This window comes from Oncorhynchus mykiss, chromosome 2 (assembly GCF_057628025.1).
Source record: "Oncorhynchus mykiss isolate SJ-2025 chromosome 2, ASM5762802v1, whole genome shotgun sequence".
In the NCBI taxonomy this organism is placed as follows: Eukaryota; Metazoa; Chordata; class Actinopteri; order Salmoniformes; family Salmonidae; genus Oncorhynchus; species Oncorhynchus mykiss.
In genome coordinates this window covers 76,054,565-76,076,163 of record NC_143023.1, presented here as the reverse complement: position 1 = coordinate 76,076,163, position 21,599 = coordinate 76,054,565, and the positions used below count along the sequence as shown (strand labels likewise).

Here is a 21,599-nt window from a genome sequence, read left to right as displayed (position 1 = left end):
TTTTTTGAATTTACCTTTATTATTCCCCGCAAACCCTACCACCCATCCCTCAATTGGAGTAAACTAATAAACAATAACACTTAGGCTTCTACATATTATAAACAATCTATTTTACAATAGTTCTATTTTGTTTGTTTTTAGTCCTTCCTCTATTTCTGATGTCCATCCAGTTTGATTTATATTTGTAACTGTGCTATTTCACAACATTTCTGAACCTGTATACATTTTACAGACCCCGTATTGGTTATCTTGTTATTAGTTCCACCCTTCAGCTCCATTCAACCCCTCACATTGATCTCTCAACATCCTCCATTTTGGATTTCTATTTGCCATATATTTTCAACTGTGCTGTGATGCTTCACAAAAGTACTGAACCTTTATTCTCATAGCTTCTACAGATTGTAAATTAAAAATATTATATTATTGATTGATTGACTATGGCTTTTCAAATCACCCAGTATTGCTATCTGCAGCGTTAGTTCTAGGCAAATGTTGCAATTCTTCAGCCATGCCTGGACCTGTGACCAAAAACGAGTTACATATGGACAATACCAAAATAAATGATCTAATGACTCTGCCTCCTCACAGCAGAATCTGCAGAGCTGGAAAAGATTGTATCCCCATATACAGTGGGGAGAACAAGTATTTGATAACCTGCAAAATCGTCAGTGTTTCCTACTTACAAAGCATGTAGAGGTCTGTAATTTTTATCATAGGTACACTTCAACTGTGAGAGACGGAATCTAAAACAAAAATCCAGAAAATCACATTGTATGATTTTTAAGTAATTAATTTGCATTTTATTGCATGACGTAAGTATTTGATCACCTACCAACCAGTAAGAATTTCGGCTCTCACAGACCTGTTAGTTTTTCTTTAAGAAGGCCTCCTGTTCTCCACTCATTACCTGTATTAACTGCACCTGTTTGAACTCGTTACCTGTATAAAAGACACCTGTCCACACACTCAATCAAACAGACTCCAACCTCTCCACAATGGCCAAGACCAGAGAGCTGTGTAAGGACATCAGGGATAAAATTGTAGACCTGCACAAGGCTGGGATGGGCTACAGGACAATAGGCAAGCAGCTTGGTGAGAAGGCAACAACTGTTGGCGCATTTATTAGAAAATGGAAGAAGTTCAAGATGACGGTCAATCAACCTCGGTCTGGGGCTCCATGCAAGATCTCACCTCGTGGGGCATCAATGATCATGAGGAAGGTGAGGGATCAGCCCAGAACTACACGGCAAGACCTGGTCAATGACCTGAAGAGAGCTGGGACCACAGTCTCAAAGAAAACCATTAGTAACAAACTACGCTGTCATGGATTAAAATCCTGTAGCTCACGCAAGGTCCCCCTGCTCAAGCCAGCGCATGTCCAGGCCCGTCTGAAGTTTGCCAATGACCATCTGGATGATCCAGAGGAGGAATGGGAGAAGGTCATGTGGTCCGATGAGACAAAAATAGAGCTTTTTGGTCTAAACACTCGCCGTGTTTGGAGAAAGAAGAAGGATGAGTACAACCCCAAGAACACCATCCCAACCGTGAAGCATGGAGGTGGAAACATCATTCTTTGGGGATGCTTTTCTGCTAAGGGGACAGGACGACTGCACCGTATTGAGGGGAGGATGGATGGGGCCATGTATCGCGAGATCTTGGCCAACAACCTCCTTCCCTCAGTAAGAGCATTGAAGATGGGTCGTGGCTGGGTCTTCCAGCATGACAACGACCCGAAACACACAGCCAGAGCAACTAAGGAGTGGCTCCGTGAGAAGCATCTCAAGGTCCTGGAGTGGCCTAGCCAGTCTCCAGACCTGAACCCAATAGAAAATCTTTGGAGGGAGCTGAAAGTCCTTATTGCCCAGCGACAGCCCCAAAATCTGAATTATCTGGAGAAGGTCTGTATGGAGGAGTGGGCCAAAATCCCTGCTGCATTGTGTACAAACCTGGTCAAGAACTACAGGAAACGAATGATCTCTGTAATTGCAAACAAAGGTTTCTATACCAAATATTAGGTTATTTCTAATGTATCAAATACTTATGTCATGCAATAAAATGCAAATTAATTACTTAAAAATCATACAATGTGATTTTCTGGATTAGATTCCGTCTCTCACAGTTGAAGTGTACCTATGATACAAATTACAGACCTCTACATGCTTTGTAAGTAGGAAAACCTGCAAAATCGGCAGTGTATCAAATACTTGTTCTCCCCACTGTATATATACAATGAGTCTACAACCCACACAAGTGGCTCAGGTAGTGCAGCTCATCCAGGATGGCACATCAATGCGAGATGTGGCAAGAAGGTTTGCTGTGTCTGTCAGCGTAGTGTCCAGAGCATGGAGGCGCTACCAGGAGACAGGCCAGTACATCAGGAGACGTGAAGGAGGCCGTAGGAGGTCAACAACCCAGCAGCAGGACCGCTACCTCCGTGCAAGGAGGAGCACTGCCAGAGCCCTGCAAAATGACCTCCAGCAGGCCACAAATGTGCATGTGTCTGCTCAAACGGTCAGAAACAGACTCCATGTGGGTGGTATGAGGGCCCGACGTCCACAGGTGGGGGTTGTGCTTACAGCCCAACACCGTGCAGGACGTTTGGCATTTGCCAGAGAACACCAAGACTGGCAAATTCGCCACTGGCGCCTTGTGCTCTCCACAGATGAAAGCAGGTTCACACTGAGCACATGTGACAGACATGACAGTCTGGAGACGCAGTGGAGAACGTTCTGCTGCCTGCAACATCCTCCAGCATGACCGGTTTGGCGGTGGGTCAGTCATGGTGTGGGTCTGCATTTCTTTGGGGGGCCGCACAGCCCTCCATGTGCTCGCCAGAGGTAGCCTGACTGCCATTAGGTACCGCGATGAGATCCTCAGACCCCTTGTTAGACCATATGCTGATGTGGTTGGCCCAGGGTTCCTCCTAATGCAAGCCAACCTCATGTGGCCGGAGTGTGTCAGCAGTTCCTGCAAGAGGAAGGCATTGATGCTATGGACTGGCCCGCCCGTTCCCCAGACCTGAATCCAATTGAGCACATCTGGGACATCATGTCTCGCTCCATCCACCACAGACTGTCCAGGAGTTGGCGGATGCTTTAGTCCAGGTCTGGGAGATCCCTCAGGAGACCATCCGCCACCTCATCAGGAGCATGCCCAGGCGTTGTAGGGAGGTCATAGAGGCACATGGAGGCCACACACACTACTGAGCCTCATTTTGACTTGTTTTAAGGACATTACATCAAAGTTGGATCAGCCTGTAGTGTGGTTATCCACTTTAATTTGGAGTGTGACTCCAAATCCAGACCTCCATGGGTTGATACATTTAATTTCCATTGATCATTTTTGTGTGATTTTGTTGTCAGCACATTCAACTATGTAAAGAAAAAAGTATTTAATAAGAATATTTCATTCATTCAGATCTAGGATGTGTTATTTTACTGTTCCCTTTATTTTTTTGAGCAGTGTATATAACATTCTATTAGTTGCAAGAATTATGTATATTAATTTAAATAGAAAAATGTGAAGATTTGTGTATCAATTCATAAACCATGTGCCATGGAATGGGTACATCAAAAATCTCTTCACAACTATTTTGCAATTTATATGGCACAGCTGTCAGTTTTTTGGTCCTTAAACCAATTTAATTTATGTTCTTATTTATCACACTTTTCTTGAACCATGTATGTTCTTTAATACAGGGCCGACATACAAGTTCCTTATACGTTTTCCCCGTTATACTTGCTTCTTCCATTTTTATGGTAATGCTGCAATTAGTTGGTTGTAATTTTGGGAAGAGCAAAAATTACAACAACAAAAAAGATTATGCCCTCAACCGTAAGGCTCTCCAGAGGGTAGTGAGGTCTGTACAATGCATCACCGGGGGGCAAACTACCTGCCCTCCAGGACACCTACACCACCCGATGTCACAGGAAGGCCAAAAAGATCATCAGGCACAACCACCCGAGCCACTACCTGTTCACCCCGCTATCATCCAGAAGGCGAGGTCAGTACAGGTGCATCAAAGCTTGGACCGAGAGACTGAAAAACAGCTTCTATCTCAAGGCCATCAGACTGTTAAACAGCCACCACTAACATTGAGTGGCTGCTGCCAACACACTGACTCAACTCCAGCCACTTTAATAAATGGATCACTAGTCACTTTAAATAATGCCACTAACAATGTTTACATATATTACTCATCTCATATGTATATATTGTAACTTATACCATCTATTGCATTTTGCCTATGTCGCTCGGCCATCGATCATCCATATATTTAACTGTACATACATATTCTTATTCCATCCCTTTAGATTTGCGTGTACTAGGTAGTTGTTGTGTTATTGTTAGATTACTTGTTAGATATTACAGCACTATCAAAACTAGAAGCACAAGCATTTCACTACACTCGCATTAACATCTGCTAACCATGTATATGTGACCAATACAATTTTATTATCTTAAGGGTAGATTTAGTATAGCTTAATTTCTTCCAAGTGTGAAGTAATTAGTAGATTCATAAATAATATTTTCAGAGTAGCTTCCCAACACTGAATGTAAAAAAGGCTTAATTTGGTAACCTCACGTTACCTGGGGTAATACAGTTCAAGCAGGCATTCACTGTCTCTTCGCATGACCTTCACCTCTGGTTCTCTCTCCATTCCTCTTTTTCAAGGATCAAAAATGTATGTTTTTTTCTGTTTGTTTTGTTGTTTGTTCTGTTGGAAAAAAGCCAGACATTCCATCACTCAACAAGGCACTGCACCTCAGTATCACAAACGGCTGTGATTGGCAGTCCCATAGGGCGGCGCACAATTGTCCCAGCATCGTCCGGGGTACGCAGTCATTGTAAATAAGAATTTATTCTTAACTGACTTGCCTAGTTAAAGAAAAGGTTAAAAGAATTATGGTAAATAAAGGAGACAAATACGCACACAAACACAACTCTCAAGACCAGCCCAAACCAGATACCCGTTGATCATAGTTAAGGACTCACTGTTCTCTCAAGGAAAACAAACACGCTCACACACACGTACACACAGAGTAGTCCAGCCAGATGAACCCCGTTAGTCGTTATCTCAGTGGGGGCGGAGTTAAACTATCACTACCTGTATGCTGTGAGGGTGTATGACATAAGTGTTAAACTAGAGGGGTATATACAGGACAGGGTCTGGGGTTGCACTTTAGAGGAGCCAGCAGACCCATACTTACTCATAACCGAATGGACTGACGGACTGACCTCACCATGAGGGTCGTCAATATTGTACGTATGACTGTAGAAAAGTAGAAAAAATATATTTAGCTATTACAGATGTAGGATCTTCACTTGATCAGCCTGTTGCAGGAAAACGTTCCTGTAATGCAGGAAATGTAAAGGTTTAAAAAGGCTTCTGAAGTTTTTAATTTACACTGACATTTCAAACTTGATTTTCCCTTACGAAAAATGCATCAAGGTCTACAACATTAATATAATATAATTAATATAACCCACACAATGCCTGTTTCTGCAGGATTGTTGAGGCAAATGTGTCTGTCTGTATGTGTCTGTCTATCATAAGTTTAACTTGGTGTTATCATGCATCTGATAATCAAATAATATTTTGTGTGATCTACTGCTACAGGTAAAAATTTTGTAGGTCTAATATTTCTATTTGATACGTATGGTGATTTCTATCACATTCGCCATGTTAAGATGCGTACTTGACTTTGTTTGTCTGTCCCTCTGTTTCAGGGTCCAGACCCATCTCTGGCATACCGTCCTATCTTAGACCTGGAGCAGAAAGACAAGGACAAGACAGAATACAGGAATTTTGAGGTCAGCAAATTAGTATGATTATTTACCTTGGTTGCAACATAATATTACTGTTTTAAGGCTGGTAATCACAATACATCTGTAATGTGTGTATGTAACAGAGCGGGAGTCTGATTGATCGTGTGTATAACACATACAAGCTGATGCACACCAACCAGACCCTGGACTTTGTCAAGCAGAAGGTGAGTCTGTCAAGACAGGTTCAGCGCAAATGCAAACTGTGTGTGTCAGGAGAGCAGGCTACACCAACCTGTAATGTTTAACAAGGAGTGTAACTGTGACTGTTAACATTTAAGATGTTATGTAATATTGTCTAATGTTGCAGATAACATGAAAATACCACTCATTAACCTTCCCCACTCCTCCTCTCCTCTGCAGCACTCTGAGTGGTCAGGTTGTGGGCATGCCCAGATGGAGGTGATGGAAGCCGTCATATCGCTGGACCAGCTTGTTGATGAGTCCGACCCCGATGTCGACTTCCCCAACTCATACCACGCCTTTCAGACCGCTGAGGGCATCCGCAGGGAACACCCCCACAAAGGCAAACACACGCACACACACACACACACACACACAAGTACGCATGCACACATGGTTCACAACTCCTATCCTTATCTCTCGTCCCTCTCCAGACTGGTTCCAGTTGGTGGGGCTGATCCATGACATTGGGAAGATCATGGCTCTGTCAGGGGAACCCCAGGTGAATGCCTCTCGATGTTACCCTGATACAGGTTGTGATGCTAGGCTACGCTAACAGCAGTGGTAAAATGGCTTGTAATGTTAGGCAACGCTAGGCTAACTGCACTGTGTTCCTGTCCTGCAGTGGGCTGTAGTGGGGGACACATTCCCAGTGGGGTGCAGGTTCCAGAATGGCATTGTGTTTCGAGGCAGTACCTTTGTGGACAACCCCGATGACAAAAACCCTGCTTACAAGTACTGTTACACTTCTCTTTTTACCAATCTAATAAAAAAAGTCTTATCAAACCCCATCATTCACTGCACAACATGCCGGCTACAAGCCAGCCTGGAGAAGTGTTTACATTATGCCATTTAGCAGACACGTATATACAGAAAGTTAATGTGCCATCTTATATACTTAATTTAGATGATAACCTCTTCTTCACCTCATCACCTCTCCCACTCTAGTTCTGAGTGTGGGATCTATAAGCCAAACTGTGGGCTGGACAATGTGCTCATGTCCTGGGGCCATGATGGTGAGTAACACATAAACATACACACAGTCACCACTGTAAGGCACATGGGCCTGCACAGTAACACTACTGAACTGCTGTCTGTGTTGTTTGTTCCAGAGTATCTCTACAGGGTCATGAAGTTCAACAAGTGCACCATCCCAGAAGAGGTGAGAATTGGGGTCTATGGTTCTACATTAGCAAAGAGAATACAGGTTTACAAAAACCCAGTGGTTCTAGTTTAAGACTGCTGCTCAGAGTGTTAACTCACCTAAGTCTTCACTCCTCTGTTCTCCCTCTAGGGTCTGTATATGATCCGATTCCATTCCTTCTACCCCTGGCACTCCCATGGAGACTACATGCACCTCTGTGATGACAAGGACATGCGCATGATTCCCTGGGTTCGCGAGTTCAAGTACGTCTCAACACACACACGCTGAAATATATTTTCTCTACCCTCTCTGCAGTCAGTTTGACCTCAAACATTTGACCCCTACAGTAAGTTTGACCTCTACACCAAGACCACTGAGCTGCCTGACATAGAGAAGTTGAAGCCATACTACCAGTCTCTCATCGACAAGTACTGTCCTGGGGTACTGAAGTGGTGACAAACACAGACAGATGGGGCAGCCACACATACCCCACCTCAAATGTTTCATAAATCAATTAACTATCACAATTCATTTCTTTCCCACCCTCTCTCACCTTCATAGAGATCATATCCAGCAGCAACACCAAGGCATCTCCTCAGATATGGGTAACACTATTAGCTTTATCTTCAACAGACCTGGATAGCCTTTACCATGTTGTTGTCATCTGTAAGTCAACTACATTATATTCTAATGACAGAACATCCTAAAAGTGTTGTTTGTTGCTTAGAATGCTGATTACATTTCATATGGTTAATAATGAAGAACCAAATGGATACATTTCCTATCTTTATTATAAATGATACAAAAACATTAACATTTTCCATTCATGGATGTGATGTTTTTTCAAACGTGGAAAGACGCTTGGCAGGAAAGTGCAGAATTGGTGATTCAGTACATTATATCTGGCAGCTAAGCAAAGGACCACAGTGGCAAACCAAACACCCTTTAACACACACACACACACACACACACACACACACACACACAATGACAAGGAAACTGACAAAAAAAATGATTTTCTCTTGATTGGAATAATACTACAGATAATTGGAAAACTGTCTATTCATTTCAAATAAAGTGATTGTCAAATGTAGAATAAAGCATCAACAAAATTCTTTGGTTAGAAGGTTATTGTTGGCGAAAGGCAGACAAGTAGTCAAGACAGGCAGCTTTCTCTTGAGCACTTGGACACAGAGACTGTTAGTGGAAGGGAGGGCTACCAAATCCCGTGTTTAGGGGTCAGGAGAAACTCGTTATTTCTTGAGACAGTCAGTCAACACTCCCCTCTTCTTCTCCGTCCTCTTCTTCTTCCAGTTCATCTCTTACATCGTTCTCTTCTCTTTCACTCTCCTCGTCTTCCCCCCTTCGCTCATCCTCTTCTGTATCAACCTCCTCCCGATCCTCCTCCTGTCTTTGTCCTAGACCATCTTTGTCGTTGGAATTGGCCTCCTTAGCATCAGGGTGGTGGGGTGGAGCTGTGGGTTTTGGTTCAGCCTTGGCTGCAGTAGGTTTGGTCTTGAGTGTAATTTCCAGCTGCAATCCCCGGAGCAGACAGAGGGTGACACTGCAGAAGAGGAGGCTCCAGAGCAGCAGGGGTGCAGATACACCCCTCACCTGAGAGCGCACCCACTTCACCACCTGGGGCACAGCTGCCTCAGACACACGCTGAGGGAGGGACTTATCCTACACACACGGGTCAGACACAAGGACATACAGGACTCACACACTTAGTGCTTGCTGAGAACTACAGGTAGTTCATTAGTGCATTCGTAAAGTATTGACTTTTTGCACATGCTGTTATGTTTATCCTAAAATGGATTAAATAAAAATCCTCAATCTACACACAATACCCCATAATAAAGTGAAAACCGTTTTTTAAAGAATAAAAACGTAAACTTATTTACATAAGTGTTCAGACGCTTCACTATGAGATTTTTAAAAATGTGCTCCGGTGCCTCCTGTTTCCATTGATCACACTTGAGATGTTTCTACAACTTGATTGAAGTCCACAGGTGGAGAATTCAATTGACTGGATAATTTGAAAAGGTACAGAACTGTCTATATAAAATGTCCCACAGTTGACAGTGCATGTCGGAGCAAAAACCAAGCCATGAGGTCAAAGGAATTGTCCGTAGAGCTCCGAGACAGGATTGTGTAGGGACAAATCTGGGCAAGGGTACCAAAACATTTCTGCAGCATTGAAGGTCCTCAAGAACACAGCGGCCTCCATCATTCTTAAATGGAAGAAGTTTGTAAGTACCAAGACTCTCACTAGAGCTGGCCACCCGACCAAACTGAGCAATCGGGGGAGAAGAGCCTTGGTCAGGGAGGTAACCAAGAACCCGATGGTCACTGACAAAGATGGAAGAACCTTCCAGAAGGACAACCATCTCTGCAGCACTCCACCAATCAGGCCTTTATGGTAAAGTTGCCAGACGGAAGCCACTCCGCAGTAAAAGGCACATGACAGTCTGCTTGGAGCATGCCACAAGACTCTCTGGTCTGATGAAACCAAGATTGAACTATTTGGCCTGAATGCCGAGCGTTACGTCTGAAGGAATCCTGGCACCATCCCTACGGTGAAGTATGGTGGTGGCAGCATCATGCTGTGGGGATGTTTTTCAGCGAAAGGGAATGGGAGACTAGTCAGTATCAAGGGAAAGATGAACGGAGCAAAGTACAGAGAGATCCTTGATGAAGAGCACTCCGGAGTGTTCAGGACCTCAGACTGGGGCGAAGGTTCACCTTCAACAGGACAATGACCCTAAGCACATAGCCAAGCCAAGCCAATGCAGGAGTGGCTTCAGGACAAGTCTCTGAACGTCCTTGAGTGGCTCAGCCAGAGCCCAGACTTGAACACAATCTAACATTTCTGGAGAGACCTTCAACAAAGTATTGAGTAAAGGCTCTGAATACTTATGTAAAATGTGATATTATTTTTTCTTTTAATAAAATGTGCAAAAAAAAATCCCCAAATCTTTTATCCCCGTAACTAGGGATGCACAATAGATTGGGTAAACATATCGGAATCGGCCGATATTAGCTAAAAATGCCGGCATCGGCCCGATGTCTAGTTTAACGCCGATGTGCAAAACCAATGTCAAAGCTGACCTACATACCTATATAACGTAGGTAGATGACCTACATACCAATATAACGTAGGTAGATGAGGTACATACCAATATAACGTAGGTAGATGAGGTACATACCAATATAACGTAGGTAGATGAGGTACATACCTATATAACGTAGGCAGATGAGGTACATACCAATATAACGTAGGTAGATGACCTACATACCTATATAACGTAGGTAGATTACCTACATACCAATATAACGTAGGCAGATGACCTACATACCTATATAACGTAGGTAGATGACCTACATACCTATATAACATAGGTAGATGATATGCAACACTACAATCTGCTACACGTGCAACACTTTCATTCCTAATCTAGACCAAAATGTCTGCTGTGTGGATCGAGCAGTCAACAAGTCCAGCAGTCAATTGAAAGAGTAGGAACATTTCAGCGAGACAACTCAAAGGCAAAATCCATTATCGGCAAGATAATGGAATTCATTGCCCTTGAAAATCAACTGTTCTCTGTTGTGGATGATGTTGGCTTTCGCCGACTGGTCAAGCACCGGTACACACTACCAAGTAGGTGCTATTTTTCAGATGTTGCCCTACCAGAGTTACACAGTATTGTTGAAACACACCCATGAGCCACTTGCTTCACGACTGACATTTGGACCAGTGATGTCAGCCCCATGAGCATGCTGTGAACAAGCGATTCGATGGCGTTCTCTCTGAACCTCTACTGTGTCGACACCATGCTCAATGCTAGGTACTAGGACCGCTACTTCAATGCAGACAAGAAACAGGGTTTATGTGAAATGTTACAGACATGGCTGGACAAGATGGAAACGGACACAGTGACAGTGCAAACCGAGGAAAATGCCACAGATGAACAGACAGAGCTTTAACTTCACTGCTTGACATGTATGATGACATTCTGGTTGAGACTGAACAAATTAACAAAACAGCACAGCAAGTAATTGAAAGAAATCAGTTTCGATTTTTGCTGGTAATGGGGACATACGTAAATGTCAACAAAATAACCTCGTGGTCAGTGTGTTTGAACTATTCAACTGTACTAAAATGCTTAAAAGGCCGCTTAAATTTGAAATATCGGTATAGTTTTTTTGGCAAGGAAAATATCAGATATCGTTATCGGCCAAAAATGTAATATCGGTGCATTACTAGCTGTAACGTAACAAAATGTGGAAAAAGTAAAGGGGTCTGAATACTTTCCAAATGCACTGTACCTTGAGTCCATGCTGGCTAAGCATGCTCTCCAGGAAGGTGTCGCCCAGATACACTGTGGGATAGAACTCCTCTATGTACACCCTCCTCCACCAGCGCTGAGGATACGACCTACAATACACACAATACAATATGTCAGCTGTGACATTGACTCGCACCTTAACTGAGGATTTCTGCATTTCCTCAAAGATGTCGACATTCAGATTATTGCTGCGCAACATGAATCAACTACCTCATCACCCATCGGTTCTCTGTGTGTATGTGTGTGAGAGAGAGTATGTACTAACCCATCAGCTAGTGTTTTAGTGAACCAGTATTTGTAGCGGTGAGCTCTGAGGTATGTGGGAGGCTGCTGGTGGAACGGGTACTGAGACACATCTGACTGGATGAGCTCAATCACTGGAGAGAGAGAGAGAGAGAGAGAGAGAGGGGCAAACGTTAAGATATTTTACAATACAGTAAATTCAATACAGTTTGTGTTAATGTGGCTGTATTGGCAGTAATGCACTGCCATTAACCTCAAAAAGAAGAAGTGTGTACACCCTACCGTCCGTCTTGCCCTGCAGCAGTCTGTATATTAGGCTGGTGAACCAGGGAGAGTGCGTATGTGTTCCCAGGGCTGCAAACCACATCTGCCAGTCCAGCCGTGGTTGATGAGGGGTGATGACAGAGGGAGGGGCACTGAGGTTCCCTGGCTTATACATAAATTCTATCTCCTAGAGGGGGAGGAGAGAGGGTAGGACAATGGAGACAATTAAAAGTTGGATGAAAAAAAAGAATAGCCTTGGTTAACTTCAGCTTTAAAACAGATTACAGAAACATTACAAATGGGCAAAAAAAACACCTCTCCATATACACCTCTCCCACACACACCCCTACCGTCCAGGTGACTTTATCCATGGATCCCTCGATGACCACCTCGGGCCGGCCCCCCACCCCAGTCATGCGTCTGAACAGGCCGTAGGAGTTGACCAGCTGGTAACGACTGACCGCATCATAACCCCGACGCACCCCCGGCCACACACTGGCGTTACTGTCATACTCTATGAAGGTGAATGGGACCTGGACAAACAAACACACACACACAGACAGGCCGTAGGAGTTGACCAGCTGGTAACGACTGACCGCATCATAACCCCGACGCACCCCCGGCCACACACTGGCATTACTGTCATACTCTATAAAGGTGAATGGGACCTGAACAAACAAACAAACAAACACACACACACACACACACACACACACACACGCCGTAGGAGTTGACCAGCTGGTAACGACTGAGCGCATCATAACCCTGACGCAACCCCGGCCACACACTGGCGTTACTGTCATACTCTATAAAGGTGAACAAGAACATGCTGGAACACACAAAGTATGACATGCCTTACCTGAGAGCAGGTACCATTATTCTAGATCAGTGGATCCCAACGAGGGTACTAGGAACCCTGGGGGTACTTGGCCTATTCATAGGGAGTACTTCAGAAGACTCACGAGATGGGGTACTTCAGGGATACTCCAGGCAGAGCTAAATTCAGTTGGTACAGTAAACAAAAAGGGTTGGGAACCACTGTTCTAGAGTGTTCTACTCACCAGACTAATGGCAAACATAGAGACAGCAGCAGCACCAAACACTGTCCACTGGACTGTACCCAAAAACCTCTTGAAGAACCCTTCCACACACGCACACCTACAGAACACAGACACACATGTAAATACACACACAGCAGTATCCCAAAGCCTCCTGAAGAAACACTCTACACACACCAACACAACACACAGAACAGACCACTTTCCCAGAGAGGTGTGTGTGTGTTACCTGAACATGGAAGAGACTAGTTCCCAGGTGAGAGACAGTACTCCCAGCCAGACCGAGGGGAAGGTGACAGTCTTCAGGAACTGGTTAAACTGGTGGAAGGTAAACACTGAGGAGATAACCAGCAATAACAGTCAAAACAATGATTATCTACTACACCTGATAACTGACACGCACACACACCTGTCCTGGAGGAGACAGTCCACTTGTCCCAGTTGATCTGCAGGTCAAACCATGTGACCGTTCCGAAGCCAATTAGAGCCCAGACTGCAATCTCCACCACAAACCCTGCCCACCACAACGAGGAACCTGATTGGAGCAGAGACAGAACCAGGGAGTACATGTCACATCCTGCCTCCAGTAAAACTGACTGACTGTCCTCAATGCAAGTTACCTACACAGTGTGTATGTGCCAGAGTGTGTGTACCTTGGTTAGGGTTAGGAGTGTATTTCTTGCGTAGCCAAAAGTATATATGCTCGTCATCCAGCAGAGACAGACACATCGTCAGAGTCAGGAGGTTGAAGAAGTTATAGTTTCCAGACAGGATGATCAGCACCTGCAGTACCACCTAAATACCACAGGGTGACAGAAAACACTGCACTTCACCTAACCGCCAGAGGGGGGAGACAGACCAAGTCCCCAAACTGTTGATGACAAAATGCTACAACATACACAGAGTTAATCTGACCTGCATATAGAAGGCCCCGAGGCGAAGTCGTCGTAGAGGGCTGAGGAAAAGGAATGGAGCAGCGATCTCAATGGCGAAGGTGGCTACCACAGACAGCTTATGCCACCAGACGGGCAGCTGGTGGGCAAACCAGGCCAAGGGTGTAGGGATACACTGGGTCTCGTAGTGATATGTCAGCGCTAGAGACACACACCACCACAGGTTAGAGGCACACATCAACAGGCTAGGGGTGTAGCTACACTGGGCCTCAATGATATGTTAGGGCTAGAGAGAGATATACACGTTACAGGCCAGAGACGGTGTGATACACTGGGTCTCTGTGGTACATCAGGGGGAGAGAAAGACGCTCAGAAACAGCAGTCTGAGTGGCAGTAACATGTCTGATGAGTTTGGTGACCTGCCTGAGCAATTATGCAACACACACACAGCTACCTGTGAGGCCCCACCAGGTAGGGCAGCGGGAGGTGAGTTTGACGATTCCGGAGGCGAACATCAGTCTGAACAGCAGCCAACGGACCAACCAGAAGGTCACAGGGTCGTGCTCCCTGCCCGCTCGCCACCCCCGCAAAGACGTCACCGGGGCGATGAGCACACAGAGGAACCCCGTCTCCAGGAGAAGAGAGTCCCTGGATGCAGTCGCAGAGAAAGGAAGAAAAGGGGAGGGAGAAGGTAGAGAGAGTGTTAGGACCCAGAGACTGAGCATGCCCAGACAGGGCTAATGTTGTACTGTTTTCATCATGATGCTACTATGGTGATGTTGTTATCAATGTGTTATAGTGTTTATAATCTGGCACCTGACAGATGCAGTTGCACAGCAGTAGGAGCACCAATCACACATACACATCACAAGACGACTCAGTCTCATACACACACTAACAGCAGTACTGGGGTGTTAATTAACATGCAACCTCAGGGTGGCATTCAGTCTCTGGGTGTGGCAAACACACACGCAACTCACCACTGGAAGTAGAGGAAGACCTGTCCCACCTGGAAATTCAGGCAGAGTCAGAGATCAGGCATACTGTATACTGGCTCCCGCTACAGCAGTGTGTATATGTGTGTGTGGTATAACTGACCTGGTACATTGACAGGTACACGATCCAGAGAAATAGAAACACCAAGCTGTCTCTGAGTGATTCCAGTACTGTAGCAGCCAGGCTCAGTGCTGCCCCCAGCAGGCAGAGCAGCTCCATGGCAGTCTGGGTGTCAAGACCTAGAATACAGTTTACACTGTTAAGAGTCTATTCAAATGATCAGTTAGTCACAATACATTACTAAAATGTTCTTTAGGAACTCACCCAGACGTGGTGCGAGCCACAGTAAGGTGGGAGAGGAGAGGAGCTGCTCCCAGAGAGCCTTACCACTGTACCGCAGTTGCCACCGCGCTGGTAACAGGCCATCATTTCCATACAGGCCTGGAAAACACACACCTTGTCAACAGGGAGAAGTAGTAACTTGTACTGGAGGTTAACTTTAGGATGTAGTTCCATAGGAGGAAAACTCCTACAAGCCTAACAGAACACCTAGATAACATTTTTATTATATTGGTGTGGAAGGACCACCAGAGGGCAGGCTGGGCTCATGGATAGTAGCCCAACAAGGCATGGGAGACAAGGTAACCAGAGGCAATTAAGCACAGCTGACGGTACTAATGACATACTCTCCTTCCCCTATAAGAGAGAGAATGGAACCAGCAGAGAAGGGGGGGAAACTATCTCTGGAAGATGGCCACCGAGAGAGAGGAGCTATCCAGGAAGAACCATTAAGACGGTGACAATCCCGTGACTTTTGTTGTAGTTTAAAGATAATCCTATTATGTTCTTGTTTCATCTGGAGAAGAAGATGTATGTTTTTCCTTGGAAGATTTTCATTGATCATGTTGGAGTGTTTGTGTTGACCCAATGCCCTCAATAGAGAACTGTGTTCAATCAAGAAAACCTACTCCTGACTCGTTTATTCCACCTTCCCGCTTTAGAGTGACGCCCAATTACTTGGTCCGCTCACATTGGACATTCGGTTCTCTCTCCTCAATAGCTATTGAACCAAGTATGCCATGACAATGAAGATGGTACACTACATGGCCAAAAGTATGTGGACATCTGCTCGTTTCCCCCCCCCCCCCCCCCCCGCCCTTTGCTGATATAACAGCCCCCACTCTTCTGGGAAGGCTTTCCACTAGATATTGTAACATTGCTGCGGGGACTTGCTTCAATTCAGCCACAAGAGCATTAGTGAGGTCGGGCATTGCTGTTGGGCGATCAGGCCTGACTTGCAGTCGGCGCTCCAATTCATCCCAAAGGTGTTCAATGGGGTTGAGATCAAGGCTTAACCCCATCAAACACACCGATCTTGACAAACCAATTTTGTATGAACCTCGCTTTGTGCACGGGGGCATTGTCATGCTGAAAAAGGAAAGGGCATTGACCAAACTGTTGCCACAAAGTTGGAAGCACTTAATTGTCTAGAATGTGAATATATTTTATGACATGATTTTTTGTTAACTAGTAAATAGTAGCCTACAGCAATGTGTGTTTAAATAATTTCTAACTGCTAGTTAGTTTTGGCTACCATGCGGGTTTTAGCTTGCTTGAGCCTGCTAACTGAGGAGTGTTCATTCACCTGTTTCCATACATGTTTATTTTTAAAACTTATTACAAAGGAGTTGATTAATCAAACTGCTTAACTATTTATCTGTACATGGAATTGTATTTGTTTTTTTTTACTCATTTTTTATCTAAATCTTTACAGGAAAATGCCACGGGCACTATCTATTGTGTGGAGACATTTCACTGCAGCTAATTAGAAGGAAAAGCTGTGTACATTTGCAAATACTGTGTCAAATCATATGTGAAGAATGCAACAAAGATGCAGAATCTGGCCAAATGCATGAAGTTCCCTCAGCGCTCACAACAAGCAACCTCTGACAAAAGTCCCTCTACTTCGATTTGTGGTGAAAATGATGAATCAGACACTTTATTGATAGCATCATCTCATGGTCCTCCTGGACTCTGAAGTGTTTTTGACTCAATGGAGGAACGTAGTCAGAAATGCTGATGAATGTCTTGCTCGAGCTGTGTATGCAACTGGTTCACCTCTGATGCTCACAGGCAATGTGTATTGGAAGAGATTTCTGAATGTTCTTCACCCAGCATACACCCCTCCAACCAGACATGCTTTATCTACTCATTTGCTTGATGCAGAGTTCAACAGAGTTCAAGTGACGGTCAAGCAAATCATAGAGAAAGCAGAATGTATTGCAATCATCTCTGATGGGTGGTCGAATGTTCATGGGCAAGGGATAATTAACTACATCATCTCCACCCCTCAACCAGTATTCTACAAGAGCACAGACAAGGGTCAGACACACTGGTCTCTACATTGCAGATGAGCTGAAGGCAGTCATCAATGACTTGGATCACAGAAGGTATTTGCACTTATGACAGACAATGCTGCGACCATGACGGCTGCTTGGTCTGTGGAGTGGAGGAGCCCTACCCTCACATCACACCCATTGGCTGCGCTGCTCATGCATTGAATCTGCTCCTCAAGGACATCATGCCACTGAAAACAATGGATACACTCTACAAGAGAGCCAAGGAAATGGTTAGGCATGTGAAGGGTCATCAAGTTATAGCAGCAATCTACCTCACCAAGCAAAGTGAGAAGAATAAGAGCACCACATTGAAGCTGCCCAGCAACACCCGTTGGTGTTGTGTTGTCATCATGTTTGACAGTCTCCTGGAGGGGAAGGAGTCTCTCCAAGAAATGGCCATATCACAGTCTGCCGATATGGAAATCCCCATCAAGAGGATCCTCCTTGGTGATTTATTTTGAGAGAGAGAGGTAAGCAGCTTGAAACCTAAAGCAGTAGCCATCGCATGGATTGAGGGAGACAATGCCATCTTGTCTGATGTGCCCTGCCCACTTCACTGTTGCTCCAAGCCGAGGAAACTGCAGTTCTGAAATACATCAAAAAGCGTGAAGACTTCTGCCTGAAGCCCATACACACCACAGCGTACATGTGGGACCCCAAGTACACTGGCAAGAGCATCCTGTCTGGTACAGAGATCAACAAGGCCTATGGTGTCATCACTACCGTGTCTCGCCACCTTGGCCTGGATGAGGGCAAGGTTCTTGGCAGTCTGGCGAAGTACACTTCCAAGCAAGGGCTTTGGGATGGAGATGCAATATGGCAGTCGTGCCAACATATCTCATCAGCCACCTAGTGGAAGGGACTGAGGCTCTTTCCCCTGTTGCCTCCATCATCCTCCAAATCCTACCAACATCAGCCACCTCAGAGCGCAACTGGTCCTTGTTTGGGAACACACACACCAAAGCACGCAACAGGCTGACCAATACAGGTGTTGAAAAATTGGTGTCCCTCCGGGCAAATTTGAGGCTTTTTGAGCCTGACAACGAGCCATCCTCAACAAGGTTGGAAAGTGACAGTCTAGATGAGGACTCAGAGTCTGATGTTCTAGAGGTGGACATTGAGGAGGTCCAGGGAGGAGACATGAGAGGAAGACAACCAAAGCTTTAGTTTCTAGACTATCATTTTACAGATGTATGTTGAAAACATTTTTGGGAGATGCGATGGATCATTCAATATTCCCTTATGTTATTCAGTGAAATCATCTCATGTGCACCATCAACTCATTTAATTAAAGTTTCATTAGTAACTAAATTGTTTTTATAGTTTTTCTCTCTCTCTATTGGAAGGATTTAATCATTTGCAATTATGTCTCCATTTGATATGGTAAATATATCCAAAGCAAAAAAACATCTACATTTAAATGGTATTAAATTAATTTGCATATATTCCCGTTAATTTCCATGGAAAGTTTCCACCTCCGAATATTCCCCAAAATGTGCATTAAAATTTCCCTTCACTAAAGGCCTAGCCCGAACCATGAAAAACAGCCTCAGACCAATATTAGTCCTCCATCAAACTTTACAGTTGGCACAATAGGTAGCGTTCTCCTGGCATCCGCCAATCCCAGATTCGACTGCCAGATGGTGAAGCGTGATTCATCACTCCAGAGAATGTGTTTCCACTGCTCTAGAGTGCATTGGCAGCGAGCTTTCCGCCACTCTAGCCAATGCTTGCCATTGCGCTTGGTGATCTTAGACTTGTGTGCGGCTGCTCGGCCACGAAAACCCATTTCATGAAGCTCCCGTCAAACAGTTATCGTGCTGACGTGTCTTCCAGGGGCAGTTGAAACTCGGTAGCGAGTGTGGCAACAGAAGACAGACCATTTTTAAACGCTACGTGCTTCAGCACTCGTCGGTCTCGTTCTGTGAGCTTGTGTGGCCTACCACTTCGCGGCTGAGCAGTTGTTTCTCCTAGACGTTTTCACTCCACAATAACAGCACTTACTGTTGACCAGGGCAGCTCCTATGACTGTGCCACAGTCTACTGCCAATGTTTGTCTATAGAGATTGAATGGCTGTGTGCTCGATTTTACACACCTATCAGCAACGGGAGTGGCTAAAATAGACAAATCCACTAATTTGAAGTGTTGTTGACATACTTTTTGTTTTTATAATAAGATTTGGAATTTAAATTTTCAATAGCTCTTACAGAAAGCGTGCCATGACTATGAAAATTATGTATTCAGAATCAGGGAAGGATGGAGAAAATCCACCGCTTATTTTTTGGGGGAAATTTCAGCAGTTTTGTTTATGCTTTCAATCTGCATACTTTCCAACTTTCAAGCTGGTAGAGCTACCTCACGAAATGTCTATGCCTCTTGTCGTAGTGTACATTCCTCTCATGCGGTCTGCATGTAACCGCCGGGGGATACAGGCAAAATGGATTCTTCCTCTTCTGTGGATGTTATATTAAGGTTAGAAACAAACTTTAAGGTGGTTTACCGCCACCAATTTGACTCAAGCTTGGACCAGAGACAGGGAAGGTGTAAATCATACTAATACTAAAAAATAAATAAATACTACATCCCCTAAAAATTATATCAGCAGTTAATTTAAGCTTTTTAACACCATTACTCCTTAAATCTAAGAACAACCTCTCCCCTTCCTTCCCATATTGCTGTCACTGAAATAGAATGTGTTCCACTCAATGATTTAATTACATACAGTTTTGGGGAGATGTTTGTCCATCTGCCCCAGATTCAGAATATATAATTTCCATAGTGATTCAGAAAAAAACATGTGGATTTTTGTCCATCCACTTCCAATTCAGAATATATCATTTTAGTAATGGAACACTTGGTGTAAGAGCTAATTAAGATCATAATACGATTTCACTTTTTTTTTATACTCCTGATTCAGAATATACCATCTTCATAGTCATGGCAAGCTTGGTTCAATAACTACTATTGAGAATATCGAATATTCATTATAAAACTAAGTGTTCCTTGGTCAGGAAAGTTAAAAATTACTTAACGATATGTGGCCCGTGTCTAGAGACAGAAATAAGTCGAGCTAAGTATAATTAGTGTCTACCGTTAGCTGGCTAAAAATACTTAGCTAAACTAGACAGCAACAGAGTAACAAGCTTGATAGCTAGCTACAGGGGAACACGTTCCCAATGCAAAAAAGCAATGAAACTTGAAATATGTTTTTGACTTCAAAGTCAAGTACAATGCTATAGGAGGCTAGCTAGCTGGCTAACAGCTGCTAGCATACCATAACACTCATAACTGTCAAGAAAGCTATTCTAGCTAGCTAAATGGGACAGCTAACTAGATATATCACCTGGTATCTGCAGGTAGAGGGAGACGAAGGCGACCATGTAGATGAGAGCCATGCACCAAAGGAACAGGCGGCGTGGCAGAGTAATGTAGCCCATGTCTGCTGTGTGGAGGCCCTTTCTGGAATCTCCTCTCTATCCGTTTCTGCAGGACGCGACAGTAATCTACTGTAGTGGAACGGGAAGTCGGTGTGGGATTTTCACATAACCTGGAGACAAGTCCCTATCGGTGGATCAAAATGGTGACATGGGGGTAAAGGCGTGGGCATGGGTTCCCATCAATTATGTTTATATACACTAGACTTCCCGGGAGCGCTGGTTTGAAGCCACTGCACTTCCATCTGATCTTGGCACTTCCGCCATTCAAAAAAATACTTTGAATGCATTTCTATAGCTTCCTATGTCATTTCTGCCACATATTTTATATTACAGACACCTTATTATACTTACACATGATGACCTAAACATATAAAACATATAAAAACATTTTTCTCAAAGTATACATTTTTGAAAGCTCTAATATTACTGTCCCCACTACACCAACAAATACGTGTAATTCTGTCCTTGAAAGATGTAATTTAAATACTGTAGAATACCATTCATTTCTATGAAGGACTGGTTCTACCAATATAGCTGATCCAGTGACTTCAAAGTCTCTCATTGCCCAATACATAGAAAATAGCGATCCAGGGTTTATAAATACATCGTTGGTTCCCACTAAATGTGGCCGCAGCGTAGTCAACATTATCTATATCGACAACAAACATTTGTTTTTGTTTTAATTTAGGGTTAATCATTAGGTGCGCAGTGTGTTTAAGGTTAAGGCCAAGATTAAAATGTAATTAGAGAAATAGGCAGGGTTATTACTTTGCCACTTGCCCAGATAGTGAGGACCGGAGGG

General features: G+C 44.2%; 2 protein-coding genes across 2 annotated transcripts; one reads left to right on the top strand and one right to left on the bottom strand.

Moving 5' to 3' along the window:
• The first annotated feature begins 3,779 nt into the window (after positions 1-3,779).
• On the top strand, positions 3,780-8,266 carry miox (myo-inositol oxygenase). Its single transcript, XM_021572362.3, has 10 exons — positions 3,780-5,263; positions 5,732-5,815; positions 5,914-5,994; positions 6,191-6,353; positions 6,445-6,512; positions 6,636-6,745; positions 6,959-7,026; positions 7,123-7,172; positions 7,305-7,417; positions 7,502-8,266. The coding sequence occupies exons 1-10, from the start codon at positions 5,246-5,248 to the stop codon at positions 7,608-7,610; spliced, it is 864 nt and encodes a 287-aa protein (XP_021428037.1). The 5' UTR covers positions 3,780-5,245; the 3' UTR covers positions 7,611-8,266.
• Positions 7,931-21,586, bottom strand: lmf2a (lipase maturation factor 2a). Its single transcript, XM_021572340.3, has 15 exons — positions 20,704-21,586; positions 15,285-15,401; positions 15,063-15,199; positions 14,945-14,973; positions 14,419-14,612; positions 13,987-14,165; positions 13,725-13,866; positions 13,481-13,606; positions 13,301-13,406; positions 13,075-13,171; positions 12,364-12,546; positions 12,032-12,200; positions 11,772-11,883; positions 11,487-11,595; positions 7,931-8,837 (listed from the first exon to the last, which is right to left on the bottom strand). Exons 1-15 carry the CDS (start codon positions 20,795-20,797, stop codon positions 8,424-8,426), a joined length of 2,208 nt encoding a protein of 735 aa, XP_021428015.3. The 5' UTR covers positions 20,798-21,586; the 3' UTR covers positions 7,931-8,423.
• Between the last annotated feature and the right edge of the window lie 13 nt (positions 21,587-21,599).